This window comes from Chroicocephalus ridibundus, chromosome Z, assembly GCF_963924245.1.
Source record: "Chroicocephalus ridibundus chromosome Z, bChrRid1.1, whole genome shotgun sequence".
Lineage (NCBI taxonomy): Eukaryota > Metazoa > Chordata > Aves > Charadriiformes > Laridae > Chroicocephalus > Chroicocephalus ridibundus.
Genome location: NC_086316.1, coordinates 83,702,986 through 83,724,878, shown reverse-complemented (window position 1 = coordinate 83,724,878; position 21,893 = coordinate 83,702,986). Strand labels below are relative to the sequence as shown.

Genomic DNA, 21,893 nt, shown 5'->3' with positions numbered 1-21,893 from the left:
GCAAATCCCCTGGGGCAATCCGATCTCCGGGACGCCGGGCACCTATCCCTCCCTCCGGCACGTCGGGTTTTCCACGGTTTAAGGTGCCAAAGTTCATTGACGGTCCTGGCACGGGCTGGGGCACACCCACGGGCCGCGCCACCCTTCGCGGGACGACGCAGGTCGCCCAAGCGAGGGGGAAAGGAACCAAGGTGCCGCAGGGATAAAAGCCACTTTGCAGCCGCGTGTAAAACCTTGGGGGGGAGAGGCAAAAGAAAATAAAAAATAATAAAATAAAATAAAATAAAAAAAAAAAATACAGAAATCACCCTCGTGACACATCCTACGTAAACACCCGAGGTTATGTCGCTGCTGGTGGACGTTGGGCGGTTTTATTTCACGGGGCAGTCAGACTCGATGATGAAACTCTGTCTGAGGCTTCACGGAGACAAATGACACATGTTTCCCAGTAGTCCTTGAATGGCTATCAAATGTGTCATAGTTAGGAGCCAGCCTGGAGGGACTTTTTCTCCAGTAGCTCTTATTCCAGGAAATGAGTCTGCCCTGTGCATTCCCTAAATTTGTCAGTGATCTCGGAGGCATCTTCGTTAAAATTAGAAGGTCCGCTTTGGTAAAGTTTCTCCTAATTCTTGAGTAATTTAGGAGGCGAACTATAACCGTGTGGCCAAAGCCTCCTATCTGTTCCGGGAAGAGCTGACGGGCTCGTCGGGAAACACCGGGAGTGACGCGGTGCCGTCGTCCCTTTACAGCTCCGCTAAGGGTCCGAGGTGAAACCTTCACGACCACGTCCTTGTGCTGCCGCCTGCACCAGGTCACCCGGAGGTGACCGTCACCCCCCCCCCCCCCCCGCCCCCGACTCCCCGAGTGAGTTGCGCGGTCCCGTACGTGCCGTCTGTACCACCCACACACCTTCGCACGGATGCCAGCAGCTTGCACAACCCACAGGGTCGGGGGTCAGGGATGCGGAGCACGACTCTGGCTCCCAGGTCCCCTGGCGCGTGGCCGGGCGGGCAAATTCAGCTCCACAACGGGGTGGCCACGTGAAAAACCGAGGATTAGGAAGAGCGTCAGGTCCATACGAGCTCCTCAGCGATGCTGCGAGGTTGCCTGGAGGTCCCAGCTAGTTGGCACAGGACAGAAAGGTAGAATTTTTTACGCTGAGGGTGGGGAGCCCCTGGCCCAGGTTGCCCAGAGAGGTGGGAGACGCCCCATCCCTGGAAACATTCCAGGCCAGGTTGGAGGGGGCTCTGAGCAACCTGGTCTGGTTGAACATGTCCCTGGCGAGGTCGGGCTAGATACTCAAACCCAAACCACCCTATGAAAAAACCCCCCACGTCAAAAAAGCCCTCGAAGCACCCATAGCGTGGAGCAGCGCGGTCTTTTTGCACCACGTGGTACCTGCCAAAACCACTCCAGTTTCCCGCCTTTGCCTTCCCATCCTGGGCTGGGCCGGGCCGGACCCGGGGCTGAGCTAAGGGCGGCACGGGGAAAGCTTGGTCAACCCTGCGCTACCAAATATCCGCCATGAAATAAATGACCGTCGGCGGTAGTTGAGCCACCGCCCCACCACCTCGAACCGGAGATAGCGCGAGAAGAGCCTTTCGGCGGAGACGAGGCGGTCCAACTCCAGCGACATCACGGAGAGAGCAAGTTTTAAAAAAAAAATAAAAATATCCAGTGGCCCCCCCCGCCCCCCCCTGCCCCGGCCCCGCGCCTCCTCGCCTCCCTCCCCATGAACTCTTTTGAACTTGGAAAAACCAAACCAAAACAAGGCTGAGTTCAGCCCCGGTTCAAGTCATAGATAAAGTTCAACCTACTTCTAATTTTATCCCGACGGTTCCCACCGGAAAATAGGCTCTGGCGCGGCGCTGTGGGGGGAAAGCCACCCTGACACCCCCACCCCACCCCCACCCCTCCACCCCTCCGCCAGCCCCCCCCGGGGGTGTCCCCAAAACCCCCTGCCCATCACACCCGTACAGCGAGTACGGGGCCACGTGCCCCAGCCATCCCATGGGAGCATCTCCTGGAGGTGACCACGGTGTCTCACCATCCCATGGGGTTGGTTGTCCCCCGCCGTGTCCAGGCAAGGCCACCCTGGCTTGGGACAGGTCTCCATGTGACGACTCCTGTTGGACTCGCCTTTGCTCAGGGGCTCCTCCGGGCTTTTTTTTTTTTTTTTTGTCGTTGCTTCCCGTAGGAGCGGTGCTTTGAGGCAGGGGAGGAACTGGGGGACAAGGGGTTGTGCGGAGAATCACAGGATCGTCGAATGCGTGGGGTTGGAAGGGACCTTTAAAGGTCACCTAGTCCAGCCCCCCTGCAGTGAGCAGGGACATCTTCCACGAGATCAAAAACGGACGAGAAATGGAGGAGCAAGGAGCCGTGGGGCTCCCTGCAACCTCCTCGCAGCATTTCCATGGGTGACATCGACGCGCACGGGTGGTGGCGATTGCTGGTGGGATTTTTTTTTTTTTGGGATGCAAGCCTAGCATGACCCAGGTATGCCGTTTGCAGCAGAAAGAGCTAAAAAAAAAAAGGGAGACAGCCCTCGCGGCAAGGCGTTGGGGGTCCGAATTGGCGATGTAGGCACCAGGGACGGTCGCTTGTTCTCCAGGACAACTCAGCATCCCCGAGGAGGGGACCTCCTCGGCTGCGGAAAGGGAGCCGAGGTGGCCAAATGTGACGGCACCGAGCTGGAGAGGAGAAGGAGCTCCGTCTGCAAACGCAGAGGGGACAGCAAAGAGCGATTTAAATTACAGGGCAGAGAGTAAATGGGGCAAAACAGGGGTAAATTGGGCTGCAAAGTAAGAAGCCAAGGAGCAGAGCCGGGTTATTTGGGCTTAGCCCCCCTGGGGGAGCGGGGAGCCCCCGCGGCGCCGCTTTTAAAGGTGCTCACGGAAGCAACGGAAAGGCAATTTTATCGAAAGAACATATAGAGGACAATAAATCCACGCGACGGTCGTAAAAACCATCGATGGTCGAGCACCGGCAGGCTCTGCGTGCAGCGCAAGCCCTCTCCCAAATTGCTTCACAGCCCCCCCCCCCCAAAAAAGAAAATCAAATCGCGTTCATCTTTAGGAAATCGGCACAAACCCTGGCTTTCTAAACAAGCACGCCGCGTTTTTGGGCGCTTTAAAAGAAGAGCGGAGCGGAGCAGCGAAGGGGGGAAGGGAGGGGATGGGATGGGATACGGGGAGGGGGGGGGGGTTGAATTTCTCCCCCGAGTTGTAAAATACAGCCCGAGGGATCGAAGTTACCTGAGCTGTGAAACCATCCGCGACCTGGATTTCACAACCTCCGTCGTCTTTCTCTCCCCAGAGCAATATTTTACGGCGTTTGCCCTCAAAGCAGGTTTTCGTCAGACGACGCGTGTAATTACCACCAGACAGGTTTTTTGGTAACCCATCTCCTGACGCCGGGGGTTTTTTTGTTTTGTTTTGTTTTTTTTTTTCCTCCCACCCTCCCGCCGCGTAGCTGACGCTTTACCCAATCCGGCCTCTTCCAGATTTCCTTTGCAAGATGAATTTGAGCTCTTTGGGGGCCCAAAATTTAAAAAGATCCCCCCCCCCCCCCAAAAAAAAAAAAAAAAGAGTCATTTCAAAAATCGATCGCTGAGCTCGAAGGGTGCTGGTGGCATTAAGCGCTGGGAGACGTGGTGTCGCTTCTCCGTCCGCGAGGCTGATGGATGAGGAGAAACGCTTGGAGGTTTCTGTAGGATCAAGGGTCGGGTTTGGAGGTTTTGGGAGGAACAAGCCCCAGTTATGGTCCTTGATTGGCCAGGAGGGTTTGGAGAGGACATGGTAGGTGAAGAGGTAGGTCCTGCAAGGCTGCTGGAGGGGATGAACCTCCAGGAACCAGAGAGGGTCCATCCCAGTTCTACAGGCCCTTCTGCTCACTTCTTCTGCCCTTCCACCTGCAGTTGAGGTCCCAGCCATCGTAAGCAACACCCACGCTGGTAAATTCGACGTAGCCACGGTCAGGGGGTGGACAGTGTCCCATGTCCTTAACGTAACCAAGTCCATCCGTGACGCTCGCTTCCATTTCCATAACCCTTTGTGTTTCCTTTGCCCTCGGAAGCCCGTGTCTCCTTCAGCTCCCTGATGCAGCGCACCCGGGCCGGGTCCCCTGCCCAGGGGACAACAGCGTCCCCACACCTCATCTTTTCCGTACTGACACAGCCGCAGCGCCAAGGGAGATGCCAAGACCTACCGGGCAGCATCACTCGTGACACGGGGCATCGCCTGTTCCACCCTTCCGCCCCAGCGCAGGACCAACCGCGCCAGCGCCCTTACCGGCAGAGTTGGTCCAACCTGCTCGTAAAACCCTCCGGTAACGGGGGACGGATTGGCCATTGCATTGGCCATTGCATCCCAAAAACATCGTGTGACGGATGACTTGGCTTGTTCCTGGGTGTTTGCGTAGGGCTATAAAGTAGAAATATAGAAACCCCCCGTTCAGTCCTTCTCTAGACGATCACCAGAGGTTGCTTCAGGTTATTTTGACGGCGGCACCGGGGGAAACAACAAGCTGGTTCGTGCCGTCTGCCGCTGAAAAGCTGACCCAGTAGGAACTGGTTTTGTCGTGTTATTTCTAGTTATTCCTGGGTCCTTCCCATAATTCCTGTTGTTGCATCAACTGGCTGTGACTTTTGCGCCAAGCGAGACAAATCCCTGCTGGTAACCGGGGGGAGAAAGACACCCAAATCTCTCTTCCAAAGCTACCCCTTCCCAGCACCCATCCCTGAACCCCCCCGTGAACCACCCTGGCCTATAGCCAGAGCCGTTGTGGGTCTGCTGGAGCCGGAGGTTGGCTTGTTCCACCAAATCCCAGTTTGTGAGCATCCATACCGGTTTCAGAAAGAGCTTTTCAACACCAGGGTTGGGCAGGGAGCAGCCAAGCCCAGAACGGGGACGGTCCCTGGGCCCCCATGACCGCCAAGATATATTAAATGAGAAAATAACCTGCAGTAAGCAGGAGATTTTGGAGCAGATGGATGGGCATCCCTGCAGATCCGAAGCTTTCAAGATGCAAGAATATTGCTGTGAATTCCTCGTGGCTGCCAAAAAACCAGGCAGCGGCGAAGAAAGAAACCCCGCGGATCGGAGTAAATTTACTCGGCTTTCCTAAAAGACGGCAAACCTGCAAATAGCCGGGACGTTCCCCTCTTCCAGCAGCTCCACGTCTAATCCTGGATAATGAGGGGAGTTTTTAAACGCTCGTGCTGGCGGCAAAATGGAGAACAAAGAGGAATCGAAGTGACAAACGCTTAACGTATGGCATCATAGGCTCATACAACCATTTAGGTTGGAAAAGACTCTTAAGATCATCGAGTCCCACCATAAACCAAGCAACAGCACGGTAACGGCGTTGCTGCCGTGTTTGAAAGCCAAACCGGAGCTTAAATGATTATTGCTTTGGGTGCAACGAAGATAATATTAAAACAATAACGCGGAAGACTATACGGCCTCTTCCTTTAGGATCCTACGCTGTGATCACTAATTACCAAGCCGGAGATTTATGCGTCTTGGCTTTATGTCTATCCCAACCCTCGGGACTCCTCCGAATGAATTCCTCGAGCTGTATTTCTGCAAAAAAAGCATCCCGTCCTTGGGCTATAATGTAACGATTTAAACATTTCCAAGGATGCAGGCACCGCCTGTAACTCTTGGAGGGCGGCTCTGGTTATCCTGGCCCTTAAAGATGAGCGCGGGGTCTCAAGGAGGGACGGTCTTAGGAGCCCTCTTAGGGATTTTTTGGCTTCCTCCACCCCATGGAAAGGCATCGCTCCCCTCGGAGCTGCAGCCTTCAAGGGGGGGATAGCGGCGTTCCAAAGGGAAAAGCCTTGGCGGATGGGATGCTAAGCCAGTGCCTCATCCCGTGCCGGCTCAAAGCCGGTTAACCATTTCCCACCGGTCCCAGCCGTGCCACAGAGTTAATGGGGAAAAAATGCAAAGTCCCTCTCTCAAGAGAAATGCTGAGATTTCAAAATTCCATTCTGTCCTAAATCGTCCGGGTTTTTTTTCACCAAACAAAGTGTTGCGTTTCGCCGTATGTTATGTTGCTGTAGCAATAACATTTAAACAACGTGTTTGGGCTTCGTTAGCGCAGAGCTTTTCAAGAACTTCCCATCGAGCTTTCCCGCGACAAGTTTCCACTTTGGGATAAGCGACGGCGGGAGGCGGCGGAGGTCTGAGGGGAGCGATCACCTCCACCGTGCGTTGCGTGCTCCTGGGCTCGCTGCAGCCTCTGCGCCTCTCCTCTTGGCCCTGCTGGCGGGAAACGCGCTGGTGTTTAATGTCTGTCCCCACACGGTGTCCTTCTTAGGTGTCCAAATATATGACATGAACACGTGGCCTCACCACCAAGGCAGGGAGGGAGCTGGGGCTGCTGGTGACCCCACGGTGGTCATTGATGATGGAGCTGGAAGTGTTCAAGGTCCCATCCCTGGAGGGGTTGAAGGCCAGGTTGGACGGAGCTTTGAGCAACCTGGTTTGGTGGGAGGTGTCCCTGTTCATGGCAGTGGGTGGAACTAGGTGGTCTTTAAGGTCCCTTCCAACTCCAACCATTCCATGATTTTAAGTCAGGAAGCATTTAATAAACCCGAGGCTCTTTCCCTAAGTAGATATGGGCTTGCATGGAGCAGTGGGTGACTTGCAAGTGGCCTGCACCTCATTTTAACATCCCACCTATTTATTCATGACCTTAGATTTAGATGAGATCTGAGGAAGAAGTTCTTTGCTGTGAGGGCGGTGAGCCCCCGGCCCAGGTTGCCCAGAGAAGCTGTGGCTGCCCCATCCCTGGAGGGGTTCAAGGCCAGGTTGGCCGGGGCTTGGAGCAACCTGGGCTGGTGGGAGGTGTCCCTGCCCAGGGAAGGGGGGGTGTAACGAGACGATCTTTAAGGCCCCTTCCAACCCGAACCATTCTACGATTCTACGATTCTCTATCAACAAGTTGAGCCCCCAGCCGGCAGCTGGGGTCCCTCTGCCACGGCCCCACCTTCTTCCACCTCCTTTTTATATTTATTTTGCAGCTCGGCTGCGTTGCAGTGAGGTCCGAGCGCACGGTCACGTAGGGCGTTTCGCAAGAACGCTTCTTCAAAAGCAGGAACCGTTTCGCCTCCAATTTTCAAGCCGGAGCCCGATGACACACGGGCACGAACCGCTCACCTCCAGCGACTCGCGTGGCTTCCCCGGGCCAACGCACCTATTTCAATTAGCCCAAAATGAATTGGCTTGGGCTAGAGAAGGGGTTTCCAGAGGAGACTTCTTACCGAAACCGTTTCATTTTTTTTAATTTTTTTTTTTTTTAAAAGGTTGAAAGCGGTAAAAGGCAGAAGTGGTTTGCGAGCCCTGTGTGGTGTATCATTGGGCGAAGCGGGCTTTGATAAATGGTGGTGGTGGTGGTGGGGGGGAGTCCTCCAACAGACCCTCCCCCCCCCCCAAGTCCAGCTGAGGTAGGACACAAAGAGATGGGCAATTCCCGTGGGAGGGAGGGTGGGGAGCGGGTCCAATCCATCACCCATCGACCTCCGAGCCCTTTGCGCCACTCTTCATCCTCACCTCCGTGAAAAGCGATGAGGAGATGGACCAAGAACCAACCCCAACCTACAGCAGTGGGCAGGATCCGACCCCGAGCCAGGACCATGGGCCAGGCCATCCCCACGGAGGGAAGGATCCGTCCCTCTGCTACGTCTCCAAACAGACGCCGCTACGAATCTTTTTTTTTTTTCCTTCCTCCCCCGTATCTTCTTTTTCTTCCATCCTACGCAAAGGTCTCTCCCAGGCCGGCACGAGCGACAGCGCGTACCCACAAAGAGATGGGGAAATGTCAAGCTTTAAACATTTATTACTCAGATGATGCGTTTTTATAGCATACAGTGGGGTCTGGATGTTCTATAAACAAAGACTGAATTGCCACAAAGAGTTATTATCATCTCCCTTGTTTTAACAGTCTCTGAAATGCCGAAAACGATGAATTTGTGTTTTTTCCCTAGTACGCGTATCTAGTCTTTATTCTCCCCAAAACCTTTTTTCCGTTTTTTTTTTTTTTTTTGGAAAAACTTTTAAATTTTTTTTTTTTTTTTAAAGCGCTTAGTTTACCAAAGACGCTTAAATTAAAAACGTCGCTTCGTCTCCAAATGCGAATAAATACGTTAAAAAACAAACAAAAAAAAAAAAAAACAAAAAAAAAAAACCCAAAAAACCCAACCAAAACAAACGAACACCAATAGTGAACGGCTGGCGTTAACTCCGCGTTCCGCAAGACGCCGCGGCTCCCTTGGCGGTCGACGGTGGACTTTGCGACCCTTAGTGTCGTTTCTCCTGAAAAAAAAAATCCTGCAAGTATCACCGGGACCGGCTAAGAGCTAACACCAAAAAAGAGCAAAATTAGTGTAAAGCCATAAAATACCCAGCAGGGAAATGACCAAAAAAAAAAAAAAAAAAATAACAAAAAAAAATTAATCCTATGGAAGATTTTGAGAGACTTCCAAGTGAGGGCTGCTATAAAAATAAGCCTGAAAATAAATCATAAGTTATTCTGACAAGTTTTCCTTCAAAGCCATCAATCATGCCAAGAATAGATACTAATTAATCTCCTTCGGGGGAAGAGGGGAACCGAGCAAATTGCTTATTTTTCCTTTCCCCCCCCCCATTTTTATTTCACCTCCACACACATCAGAATTCTCCGACGGGGGGTGAAATCCCCTCAGGGGGAAAAACCGAGCAAGTCACTTCGCGGGTAGCAAAAATCTTCAGTTTGGGAAAGAATTTCAGGGGGAATGAGGTGAATTCGATGCTGGCGAGTCCGGCAGGGAGCCGGCAAACCTGCTCTGCATCCGAGGGGGACCGGCGCGGCGGCGGCGACGGAGAGCATCGCTCCTCTGCAGATGCTTCAGCCACTCGCCTTTACACCAGCCCGAGGTTTGGCCCCACACGTATTTGGCCCGAAGAGGTTATTTTCCCCTTTGCCGATGTAACCGTAGGGGGGAAAAGTATTAAAACCCCACTTTTATTGAGCAGCGAAGACGGAATCTGGCTAATTCGGGGAGACGTCGCCGGCGGCTTCACGCGCCTTCAAAAATGCACGTTGTAGAATTAACGCTCTTTGGCGACCGTTTCTGAAGAAAGCCCCCCCCCCGCCCAAAAAAAGAGAAGAAAATACTCCACGACATCCCCTAGGTGCTCTCACGAGGAAGCCCCAAAACCTTCCCAGCGTCACTCCCCGTCCTGCTCCGTCGAACGACCTCGTGGCACCTGTTTGCCCAACGCGGTACCATGGTTAACGGTGCCATCGGCTTCCTGCTGATGGACTTCGGAAACATACCAGCGGCAGCACGTAATTTTGGGAGAAAAAAAAACAAAAAACCAAACCAAACAAAACCCAACAACCCATTTTTGGTCAACGTTTTGATTCTCACATATGAACGGACCGACGGACGTACCGAAGCGGTTAATGGCTGGATGAACGTACGTTAAACAGCGGAGATAAACGGCGAGACATGAAAAAAAAACCGACGGATTTCACATAAAAGTTCTTCGGCGGGAGAAATCCCAGCGCTGGAGGGGAACGTCACGGGCCGAGGCCAGTCGCTGGGGGTTGCAGGATTGCGCCCCGGTGGGAAAACTGAACAAACCCTCGCGGCCGGTAGGAAATGCTTAAGCAGGAATACTGCCACGTGGCTTACACTTCGCCTCTGAACGCCTCCTGATGCACTGAGGGGTGAAAAGTCAGGTTTTTAGATGCAAAATCTCCAATTCTCTGGGTTTTTCTTCTTTTTTTTTTTTTCTTTTTTTTCTTTTTTTTCCCCTTCTTTCACTATATCCCGAGAGCAAATTCTGGGGGAAGGGGAAGGGAGAAGCTGCAGGGGCCGGAGCGGCGGTCTGGATCGCTGCCGGCAGGATCCCTGGCACCCCGACCCATCAGGCGACGGGTGTTAAATCCCCTTCTCAAGCAACGTCCGCAACCCTGAGCCTTATAATACTGATGGGCTTTGCCGCCTTAATCAAGTTCAGCCGCTCATTAATACTACCAAACCCCATTGCTACTAACGAAGCTGACCCAACGCAAGGCGCCGTCACCACGCCAAGCTCCAGGGTTCGAATCCACGAAGCAGAAATTCATTTTTCCGGCCAAGTCCAGTGCATCCCGCAATAATTTGGCTGCTTTCGGGGTAGACGGGAAAATTGATGCTCCCGTTTCCAGCTCGCTCCTCTTGCTCCGTGCGCGGATTAGAAGCCGCGGCAGCGGACAACCAGATGAAAATCCAAATAACGTGGAACCGCAGCATCGGGACTCTCGTCTCCTGCAACGCATTTTCTGCTGAAAATATCTGTCCTTTGTAAATTACGCAGCGAAAGCTTCCTCCCCATCGCGGACAGACCGACACATTCATAAGGCACCCGAGAACGTACTGCACGTCCAAAGAGGTTGGGGTGAAATCTCTCTTCTCTAGAAGCCACCAGAAATTCAACGTTTTGCTTGGAAAAACGGGTTCGAGCTGCTGAGTTTTGACCCAGCCTGCTTGGTCCGGGCTCCGTACATGCCGGCGCCGTGGCATAAATTCTCTTCTTATCACCGGGAAAGGAAAGTAAATCGAGTAACGGGAAGAAAACGGGACGGGCTGCCGACATCGGGCTTTCCTTGGCTCCTCTTCTACTGCACGGACGAGACGGGGCAGCGCGCGCCCCCATTAGGCTTCACCAAAATAAGCACCAGAAGCGATTTAGTAGGTAAAAGAATCGCTAGACAAGCAAATAAGGAGACCACCAAGTCTTGTTCATGCTTCGGGGAGCGCTGTAACAGCGTGGCGTGTCCCCCCCGTACCAACATCTTCGCCCTCCAGGCATTTCCTCGCCCAGACGGCATCTCGCCATCACCCTCCACGGCCGTCCTCTCCCTCGGGATGCTCCAGCGCGGAGCAACCCGGGGATCCCCGAGCAACTCTCCCCTTCCGAAGACGTCACCCATGCCTCAAGGACACGGTGTCACTTAGACCCATCGCGGGACAGAGCCGCTCCTGTAGACCGCACGCACAGGTTCGCAAATTCAACTAGTTATAAGCCAGGCTCAAAACCTCTATATTTGGCTTTTCCTACTTTTTCCTCTTCTTTTTCTCTCCTTTTTGCTATTCACATCTTGTCTTCTCTTTACCAGTCTCCAAAGAAGAACGTCAAACCTTCATTTCTCCCTTGCCCTGTACATTATTAGGCCCGACTATACCAGGCCTGGATTTAAATGGATAATTACAACCATGACAGTAATTACAATAAAGCACTCCTTCAATGGCAACAAACAAAAAAAAAAAGAATTATTACAAAAAAAAATAAAATTAAATGGGTTATAGCGTCTGAAGGATAACGGCAACTTGAACAGCAAGAGCCGCAGAATCCCCTGTTTCTTAGAGCTCCCGGCTACGACGACTCATTTCTCAATCCATCGAGGAGGTTACTGGCAAGACAACGGTGGCTACGTTACTTCTGCGGTGGCTTTTGGACTCCTTCAAAATACTCCTTCTGCTTCAGCATCTTCACGTAAACCATGAGGCAGCTCGCGGGAAGGCGTCGCTTCCCCCGTCTCCGAGCCGCTCGCAATTGTCCGTTCGACGATAAACAAGAAAATAAGAAGAAAATACAAACGCTCGAGAAAAAAAGAAAACCCAGTGCAAATAAGAAAGTCGTCCCGCTCTCCGATCCGCTTTCGAAGGGGTGGTGAGTAGCGGGGGCGGGGGGGGACGGGGAAGGGGACACACACACACACACAGAAAGTCGAAGACAAGAGGAAGGTTGCGGGGGGGGGAGAAAAACCTAACGCAAGTCCCCGGCTCGACAAAAGCCATCAATTACGAGCGTCTGGTGTAGTGTGTGTCTGGCTTTGTCCTCCCGAGACATCTGCTGCCTGCCGTCTCCTGCCAGTTGGCCGGGGCAAGGCAGGAGGACGGCGTGAAAACAATACTAGCCCCTACTTGGATTCGGTTTTTTTTTGTTTTTTTTTCCTCTTTTTTTCCCCCCAAATTCTCCGTCTTCTTTCGAAAGCCAAACAATAACCCGGCGGGATGCGTTTGCTGCTGCTGCTGCTGCCGCTGCCGGAGCAATGAGTTCAGAAAAAGAAGCCCCCTAAAAGAAAACCATGGCGGGGAAGAGGGGTGGCACTTGGCGACGCGGCTGAAAAAGAAACATGCTTCTCCCTCCCCACCCCACGAACGTATTCTCGAGCATGCTGGGGTTTGGTCTGCTGGGGGATTTAAATCGGAAAAGCTCTCGCCGCAGCCCGTCATGGTGCATGTCTTCTTCTCGGCCCTTCCCACCCCACCTTGCCCTGCCCCTCAAGCCGTCAGTTTTTGGATGGTCTTGTTGTAGTACTGCGTGATGGTGGGCGTCAGGGGGTTCCAGTTGTTGGCGTGCAGCTCGATGACCTCCAGCAGCAGGGACCGCGTCAGCATGGACTCGGAGGGACACAGCATCTTGTCGCGTGCTATCGCCAACAGCTCCGTCATCATCTCGGGCAGCTGCTCCTCCAGCAGCCGGCCGGTGCTCTGCAGCTGTGAGGAGAAGAAGAGGTCAACCATGGCATACTGATCCTTAGGGGTCTCTTCCAACTTGAGATACTTTATGATTATCATAGAATCATAGAATGGTTTGGGTTGGAAGGGACCTTAAAGACCATCCAGTGCCACCCCCTGCCCTGGGCAGGGACACCTCCCACTAGACCAGGTTGCTCCAAGCCCCGGCCAACCTGGCCTTGAACCCCTCCAGGGATGGGGCAGCCACAGCTTCTCTGGGCAACCTGGGCCAGGGGCTCACCACCTTCACAGGAAAGAGTTTCTTCCCAATATCTCATCTAAATCTCCCCTCTTCCAGTTTAAAACCGTTCCCCCTCGTCCCATGGCTCCCCTCCCTGATCCAGAGTCCCTCCCCAGCTTTCCAGGAGCCCCCTGAAGGACTGGAAGGGGCTGGAAGGTCTCTGCGGAGCCTTCTCTTCTCCAGGCTGAGCACCCTCAGCTCTCTCAGCCTGTCCTCCCAGCAGAGGTCCTCCAGGCCTCCCAGCATCTTTGTTGGCCTCGAGAATCACCTCCCTCGACCTGCTGGCCACGCTTCTTGTGCTGCAGCCCAGGATACGGTTGGTTTTCTGGGCTGATTCGATGATATTAAAACACCGTGCTGGCTTTCGTAGACGCTCTCCACCCCTCCTGTCCTCCCCTGTTTGATGCGGCGGGGCGGGCAGGCAAGGTTAAAGGCGTCTCATGGCTTTTGAAAACCAAAACCACCCGGCAGCCGGCTCCAAGAGAGCTGAACATGAAGGGCGAGGTTTTCAAAAGCATCCGCGCCGGGCCGCTGGAGGAGCGAATGGTTCAGCTCCCACTGACTTCAAAGGCGGCGACGCTAGATTGCTTTGGGAAAAAAAAAAAAAAAAAAAAAAAAAGAAAAGAAAAGAAAAGAAAAAAGAAAAAAAAAAAATCCCACCTAAAACTCAGGCTATTGTCAAAACAAAGCGCGGGCTGTGATGTGGTAGCCCTGCCTTCTACCTGGCCCTTCATTTACGCGCTGATTCACAGCTGTCAGTGACTCCCAGTCATTAATCGGAATAAGCAGAGCCCTCCTGTATGCATAACAAATCCCGCCCTGCCGAGATCTGCATTTATACCCGTCGTGCCGCTTCCCTGAGGACAGCCAAGGGTTTTTTTTTTTTAAAACAATTACTCCTCGGAGAGCCACCCTGGAGCGGCGTTAAGCCCTAGGTGGTCTCAGAGAGGAGAAGGTCCGAGTGTGGAGGGGGCGGTGATGAGTCCACCATCACGGAAGGCTCACGGGGCTCGAACGCAGAAGCTCCCCAAAGTCCTAACCTTAAAAATGTAAAGTTCTCCTCCTGGGTCGAGGTGTCGCTTTGCTGAATTTCAAGCATTCAGGCGGCGATTTCGACCGCTCTCTGCAAGCAAAGCAGCCGTCCCCACGGGCCCATCACTCCCCAAAAGCAAAGTTAATGAAACTCTGCTACACTTGCACCAGGATTTCTCTGCAAAGCTGCTGCTGAGCACAGCAAACCTCTCCGTGTGAGCCACGGGGCAGCTTTTGCTCCAAGACAGGTGTTTTTGGGCTTAAAAAATAAATGCAGGGTGAGATCTGAAGGAACCAGGATGATGTAATTTTGTGGTGGGGCCCCAGCTACCAAACCTTTTGCATCAAAAGCCCAGGGATAAGAGTCTCAAGGGCCATCTCTTATCTCACGGTGATGCCTTTTATCTACTCTGCTCTGGTGAGACCTCTCCTGCAGTACTGCATCCAGCTCTGGAGTCCTCAGCATAGGAAAGACGTGGACCTGTTGGGAATGGGTCCAGAGGAGGCCACGAAGACGCTCTGAGGGCTGGAGCCCCTCCGCTGTGAGGACAGGCTGAGAGAGTTGGGAGGGTTCAGCCTGGAGAAGAGAAAGCTCCGGGGAGACCTTACTGCAGCCTTTTGGTAGTTAAAGGGGGCTTAGAAGAAAGATGGGGACAAACTTTTTAGTAGGGCCGGTTGGGACAAGACAAGGGGTGGTGGCTTTAAACTGAAAGAGGGAAGATTCAGACTGGATACAAGGAAGAATTTTTTTCCAGTGAGGGTGGTGAGACACTGGCCCAGGTTGCCCAGAGAAGTGGGAGATGCCCCATCCCTGGAAACATTCCAGGCCAGGTTGGACGAGGCTCCGGGCAACCTGATTTAGTGGAAGATGTCCCTGCTCATGGCAGGGGGGTTGGACTAGATGGCCTTGAAAGGTCCCTTCCACCCAAACCATTCTGCGATTCTCTGATTCTGTGACGCAAAGAGGCAACACGACTGTTGGGAAACATCTACTAGCACAACCGAGCACCCAAGGGACAAAGCAATGAGGACCAGGGCGGGTGATGTAGGTGCTTCCCTACCTCCATGGAGCAGCAAAGCACAGCGTCTTCCTTCACATCCTGAGATTGCAACAACTGCAAAAGAGAGAAGACAGAGGCGGTGAGAAACGTGTGACCTCCTCGTCCTCCTTTATGAGCCTTCTTCCATCTCTTTGTCCAGCGTGGCGTTTGCCGCTTCCAGGAGGAAAGGACACAAAATCAGAAAAAGGGGAGGGAAGAGATTATCAAAACAAAAAAATTAAGAGAAACAGTGGCAAAGCACAGGGTAAAGTGAGCCAGCAAGTGGGGCATAATATAGATAATTTACATCAACGGCTTGCAGAATCAATTTTATTTAGGTTACATTGCTTTTTTAATCCCATGGTATGAGAAAACGCACTCGTTTCACATACGCGGCGCCTAAATACCACCATCAGATGACAACACTCGAGCAGCACGGCCCTGGGAGCGGCTGTTTGGAAGGGAAGGGCTCTGCCCGAGAGGCAGCCACCCCCCACCGAACCTCTCCGTCCCCGTGGGGACACTTTGAACAGCCGCAAAATGACCTGATGGGCAAGCGTCGCAGGCGACACGCCGTAATTAATACGGCTCCTTCTCGACTGATTGTACAGCGGCGCGAGCGCAACGGGTTGCGGTGAAACCACGGCGTCTTGGGGGCACCAACTCCAACCCAGGGACTTTGTATGACAAACAGGAGCTTGTGAGCACCAGGAACTTTCAAGAGAGACCCAGAAGGTTGCTGTGCATGGCACGGGATGGCGAAGGAAGGTGCTCGCCCCTCTGGGGTCAGAGTTGGGGCACGCGGCGAGGGTCAGCGGCTCTACCTGGCAACGGCGAAGCGTAGGACCTCAACACATCTCACGCCACAAAGCTCGAAACCACGAGCAAGGGCCCCCCGAAACCGGATCCAAAATACACATTTTGCTTTGTTTTCAGCTTCGCGACTTCGTCACGCACACGCCGCCGCCGTTTCAGGTTTTTGGTTTTTTGGTTTTTTTTTTTCTTTTTTTCGCTAAAACCACAGGAGAAAGCAGAGTTTTCTGGTTGTTTTTCAAGCAGATAGATAAAAAAAAAAATCCGGAGTTTCTCAATCGGCCAACAGAGCGAGCGTTACGAAAAACACTGTACCACGAGGCGGCTGATAAAATCACCGGCGCTGGCAACACTTGAAGCCACGGCCGCTTCCACCCCATCACCTTGGGTTGAAAAAACCTTGCTGGCCCTCGGCTCATCCCTGCACGCAGCGGGGAGCTCGAGGGCATGCACTGAACACTGAGAAAAAGGAGAAAAATCGGGGAAACTGGCTTTATTAGTACCTGGAATTCGTCAGGGAAAGGCCAACTTTGGCAAAGTGGCTGGACTTAATGAAAACTGCCCCCATCAAAATCGCTCAGCGGAACGAAACGGGCTCCGAAGTCGTCACGTCCTTTAGTTAAAATCGCACTTCTGATTCTCAGCCTTATCATCTCCCCTTCCCGCTCTCATTTTTTCGCGTTTCCTTTTCTTTACAAACAAACGCCGGTTTGTTTAGCAGCCCCACAACCGCTGGAAAACGGCTAGGGGGAAAAAAAAAAAAAAAGAAAGAAAGAAAGAAAAAAAAAAGAGGTAATTCAAGGAAGTATCGTTGCTCTCAAAGTTTTGTCTTCCCCCTCTGCTGTTTTCAGCAGAGCGCCGTTTCGTTTGCTTTGAAGACGGTGTTTACAGCATCTCGAGGAGCATGTGGTCCATCGGTTTTTATCTCGCAGTAGCCAAAGGTTCAGCCAGGGTTTTGAAGACGTGCAAGCCATCCCCCCCCGCCCCCCCCCCCAGTTTATCTTTCTGCTGAGTTGTTTGGAAAATGTTCGCGAAGCCCAAGCCGCGTGCTCCGAGATAAGTTCTCACAAACAGTTCGCAGATTCTTCGCAAAAAATAACCCCCATGAGATTATTTTAAACTCAACAAGAAGAAGGAAAAAAAAAAAAAAACAACCCCCAAAACAATTAGGGACAAATATACACAGGCAGAAATTCAGCGCTGGGGTATTCCGCTCGTGAGCACGGCATGAAGCAGGGCTGCAAATTAAATATATATTCACCTTTCCTATTTTTGCTATTCTTCAGTAAACGTGGAAAATTAAAGCAAGAAAAGTGGAGTTCGGATTGATTAGGAAGGACCTACGGTGGCCCGATTCTAGCCCGCCCTTCGCCGTGGTCTCCTCCATGATCCTGCTCTCTGCCAGGGATACGCGGTCAGGGAAAGGCTGTAACGTCACTTGGACTTTCCTTACCCCAACTTCCCACCCGCAGAGTTGGGACAAGCTTCACTACCTCAAAAGACGGTTGTGAGGATGAATACGTCGCTGTCAAGTGCTCGGATATTTGGCTAATGAGGAATAGTCTTATCCACCTACGGCGAAACAAGAGACTACATCCCACCACCAGATTCGGGCAGGCACCCTCTTCCTTCATGCTGCCCTCCTGGACTTCATCTGAACAAGGAGAATGTATGTGCTCCATCTTGTCCATCAGGGCACCACGTGTTCCACCTCGTCCACCGAGGCACCACGTGTTCCACCTCATCCATCCAAGCACCACGCGCTCCATTGCTCTGTTGAGGCATTGCGTGCCCCACCTCGTCCATCCAGGCACCATGTGCCCCAACTCATCCATCCAGCCACGATAAGCTCCAGTGCTCCATCAAAGCACCAAGAGATCCCAGTCCCAAGGGCCACAGTTCAACCTCTGCCTCTGATACGTGGGTTGGGGAGGCCCACAACCCGCCCACCAAACTCAGGTATGGCCCTGCGCAGCATAGCAGTGCCCAGTAGGCAGATCTGCTGGTGCTCCAGGAACCAGAGTCTCAAGTTGATGGCCACAGATGGTTGCCAGCCAACTGCATGAGTGCAACGATCATAGTTCAGGAGGATCAGAAAGACGTCACCGTTTCTCTGCGTGTTCCTGATCATAACTACGTTTCTAGCATGCTGGATGGGGGGGGTCTGGAGCTTCCCCGGGGTATAGGCACCAGCTATTTGCTCCTGACCCCTACGTGCTGGGGCAGCAGGACAGCGAGGAGCCCAGTTTGCTCTCCCTAGCTTGGCATGGGCACTGAACCGCTGCTGAAGACAGACGGCAAGAGTTGCACCACTGCCTGGGGTCCTGCCATCGATGTCCCCACCCACCGATGACATCTTGCTTGTATTTCTCAAAGGGTGCTTCATCCTCACCCACGGCTGCCCCATGTGGGCACCAGGCACCCCAAAGCAGTAGGGTGGTTGCCCTGATGGCACCGCAAGAAAACACCAGTGCAAACGCTTGGAGACCTCCAGGGAAATCACGACCCTGAAGTACCGGCACTTGCGTGACCATAAACCTGAACCCAACCAATTGCATTCACCATTTGCAATCTAATTCATATTGTACTTAAAATATTTTAACGTAAACACGTTATACCCATTAAATTGGCACTCCCACATTGGAATTATTATTCATTTAACTATTTATAACTGCTCCTCCCTGCTGCGTGCATCTGCCCAAATCCCACCACGGGCACCGTCCCATCCTTCTCCACCAAGTTCCCACACGGTTCGAACCGGCTGACGAACGGGGATGAGGGAGTCGAAAAAAGGAGCGCGAGGCAGACAACAGGGCAGGTGAGATGAGACTCACACGCTTCTCGGTTTAACCTGTAATCATCCCCCGGAGGCTGGGGCTGTCTGCGAGAAAAAAACTTCCCTTTGCTCTCCAGCCGGTTTCCCCCGTATCGGGCGAAGCCGGGCAACGAAAGCAGCAGTTCCTGCTGGAAAGCAGACAAAGAGTCTGCTTGATTTCCTAAGAGAGGAGGCTGCATGCCAGAATCTGCCCGGCCAGTCATATAATACCCAACCTCGGTTGCGAAAGACTTCTCACTTTTGTTTCTGGTGCCGGACTAGCAGCTCTGCAGGGCGGTGGAAGATATCGGGCTCCTCCTCTTCCAAATTTCTGTGTCCTGCTGCGAGATGGAGCACCGGGCAAGGGCCTCCGCGAGGCCGGCGTGCCCAGGCTCCGGGTGCTAAATATTTTCGTAAGCAACCCAAAATAAATCGTAAGGTCTGCTCCTGGAAGTGCTGGGTGGTGGGGGAGCTGCAGTGCCTTGCAGGGTGGCTCTCGAGTGCAACCGGTTTCCGTGGCGTGCTACTGGGACCACTCTCCCCTGCCTTCTGTGGCCCCAAAACCTGCTCTTCACACCTTTGCAGAGGTAAGCATCATACGCCCCGTGGGGTAGGCATGCAACAGTGGTGGAGGGGGCAAAGAAGCCCCAAAACTGCAGCTGCGCTTCATCACGGAGGGAACCAGCTCGGTCCTCCTGAACAGCAAGGGATGCACATCCATGGGGTGTAGAGCACCGGGAGCAAACCAGAGCGCTAAGCGGACGGGATTCACATCCCCACGAATATTTGGGTTTATTATCTGCTTTCTGACATCATCTGAGCTGCTGAGAAGCTAAAGTGCTTACTTGGGATTCTCAGGGGTGCCCACGCCACGAGCAGGACCGGAGAACCTGCCCCGCCGTCCCTTATCACCCAACCGCGCAGGTTTAATTGTGTTCTTCAGCAATTCTGCCTGGGAGATGGAGTGGGAGCAGCCCAACGCATACATTACCCTTTCCAGCTGCAACGATATTTCTCCTGCGAGGCACAGTACTAATTATTGTGTGTGATATCGCTTGCAAAATGACATACAAGCAACGCTTGCCACAAACTACCTCTTAGCATGCAGCGCTTTCTGATGCTTCGGCGATGACTCCAACGTCAAAGCGCAGAAAGCTTGAAAACATCCACCCAGAGCCATGGCGGGGTTGGGACGTCTTTGAGACCCAGTGAAAGCTGGACCGACCGCAGCCCACGCGCCACTTGCCCCGGCTCCCCCCGGCGGGCAGCTCAGGTTCAATCCGCCCAGCTCAGGTTCATCCATCCAGGTGGCAACACGCACGGACATCCAGACAGCCTGGGGCGTGAAGCTCCAGCCTCGCAACCTCGGTCCCTGCCCACAGGTATGCTTTTCATCTAACGTCTAGGTCACGAGGAGGTGCCCGCTGGTATTCCCCCTGGGAAGCGCGGACCACGACCGCAGAGGAACCGACGTGTTGCAAACGCATCATCCAGGTGGGGCAACCAGCAACCTGGTGTAAAACGAGGCAACGGGTGAAAACGGAGACACGTTTCGATTAGGAAGAAGGAAAAAACCAGCTACTTGAGCCGCTTGGAGCTTAAGCAGAATGACCGTATCGTACTTGAAAGGGTGCAGGAGAGATGCCGCTCCCCAGTCCTGTTTTTAACCAGTGGAGCCCTTAGGAAGGGCTGTGGTGGACTTTGTCCTTGAGAAGACGGCTCTGTTCCACCTCTGTGGTCGGGATCATCACGGACACCCCCTTAGAAGGGGGCTTTACAGAAAGATGGGGATGGACTTTTTAGTGGGACCTGTTGCGATGGGACAAGGGGCGATGGTTTTAAACTAAAAGAGGGGAGATTCAGACGAGACAGAACGAAGAATTTTTTTCCAATGAGGGTGGTGAGACACTGGCCCAGGTTGCCCAGAGAGGTGGGAGATGCCCTGTCCCTGGAAACATTCCAGGGCAGGTTGGACGGGGCTCTGAGCAACCCGATCTAGTTGAAGATGTCCCTGCTCGTTGGACTAGATGGCCTTGAAAGGTCTCTTCCAACCCAAACCATTCTGTGACTCTACGGTTCTATGACCATCCCCTACAACCGTGAGCGCCGTGAAGGCGCAGGACGTGCTCGTCCCACTGACACGGCTCTGCAGGCGCTCTTGGTGGTCTAACAGACCGCCGTTGGGGAACTCCTGCCCCAAAAACCTTCTGCAAGCCCCGTGGTCTGCTAGATGGGTCCTCCTGGGAGCACAAGCCAGTTCTGCTGCATTTCACAGGCTCTCCGCAGAAAGACATCAATAGCAATTTGCTGCTTTTCCAGCGGCCCCTTATCGACCTACTGTCGCAAGTCTTTAAGGAAGATGCCCGAGATAAGATCCATGGGACTGCTCGGCTGCTCTGCGTGGGGAGAGTCACGCACTTCTCTGAGCTCCAGGCAATTGCTACAGCTCCACTTTTCTTATTGTCGCAAGGCACGGGGTGGTGAAAACAGCCAAGACTGGGGAAAATGCAAAGTACAAACGAGGGTGTGGGGGGATGAGTAATTACGAAACACTCCACCAGCAAGGCCAGCTTCAGGATTTCTACAATCTGCTCCCATTAGACGTGTCGGCTCCTCGACCCGGGACATCAGAAGGTCAGCTGGGCTGATCTTGCACCCACCAACAAGCTGCGTCAGTGCCACCCTCTCTAAAGGGGTCCAAGTCCCCCTCTGGGCGTATCCTGGGAGCTAGGGAAGTCAGGCGAGACCTTTCCCTAGAGAAGAAACAAGCGAGCACCTGGAAACGGAAGCCCTTTAGATGTCCAAAAGCGTAAGTGGCATCTTCTCTGCTCAGCCATTTGATGCTAAGGTTGCCCAAACACAAAGTTTTGGGGAAAACCTTTCCCTTATGGAGCTGCCTGTGCTGATCTCTGTATGAGATCAGCTCCAAAATGTTATTTGTTGGGCTCTGGAAACCCAGCTGAGCTGGGAGAGGCAGGCTGTGTCTGGCTGTGTCCGCTAGCAATGGTCCTTCTCTCTGCTCATCCCTCCCAGGAGATCTGGTGAAGTCTTCAAGGCCACTGAAGACGCACAAGGTGCCACCACCCACGCACCTCATAGAGGGGTCCCTCTTCCCAGTGCCCTGACTGGGGTGGCCTGGTCTCAGCCTGCGTGAGAACATGATAAGAGGAACTCGCGCTGCTCCATCAGGAAGAGGCCACCAGCATGGGTCACCACTGGTCCCATAAACAGCTGCTCAGAGGAGGTGGCACAGGGGGAAAGGAGCTCTAGGCTGGAGCTACTCACGCCGGCACGGCTGCGTCCAAAGCTGTGTCCATAGGAGGCACATTCCCTAATGTATTTTGGACAACTTGAAGGAGTTTGATTGGTGGCACCTACTCCTTTTACAGCGAGGTG

The 21,893-nt window shown here is 53.2% G+C and overlaps 1 protein-coding gene across 5 annotated transcripts in view; it reads right to left on the bottom strand.

Annotated features, from left to right (window-relative positions):
• Positions 1–7,824: 7,824 nt before the first annotated feature.
• The window catches only part of CTIF (cap binding complex dependent translation initiation factor), a 158,727-nt gene continuing 144,658 nt past the window's right edge, over positions 7,825–21,893 (bottom strand). For all 5 annotated transcript variants that reach the window (XM_063320459.1, XM_063320460.1, XM_063320462.1 and 2 more), the window contains 2 exons: positions 14,891–14,944; positions 7,825–12,535 (listed from right to left, as the gene is read on the bottom strand). In XM_063320459.1, coding sequence (XP_063176529.1) covers positions 12,320–12,535; positions 14,891–14,944 — 270 coding nt within the window. In that variant the 3' untranslated portion in view covers positions 7,825–12,319. The remainder of the gene's footprint in view (positions 12,536–14,890; positions 14,945–21,893) is intronic.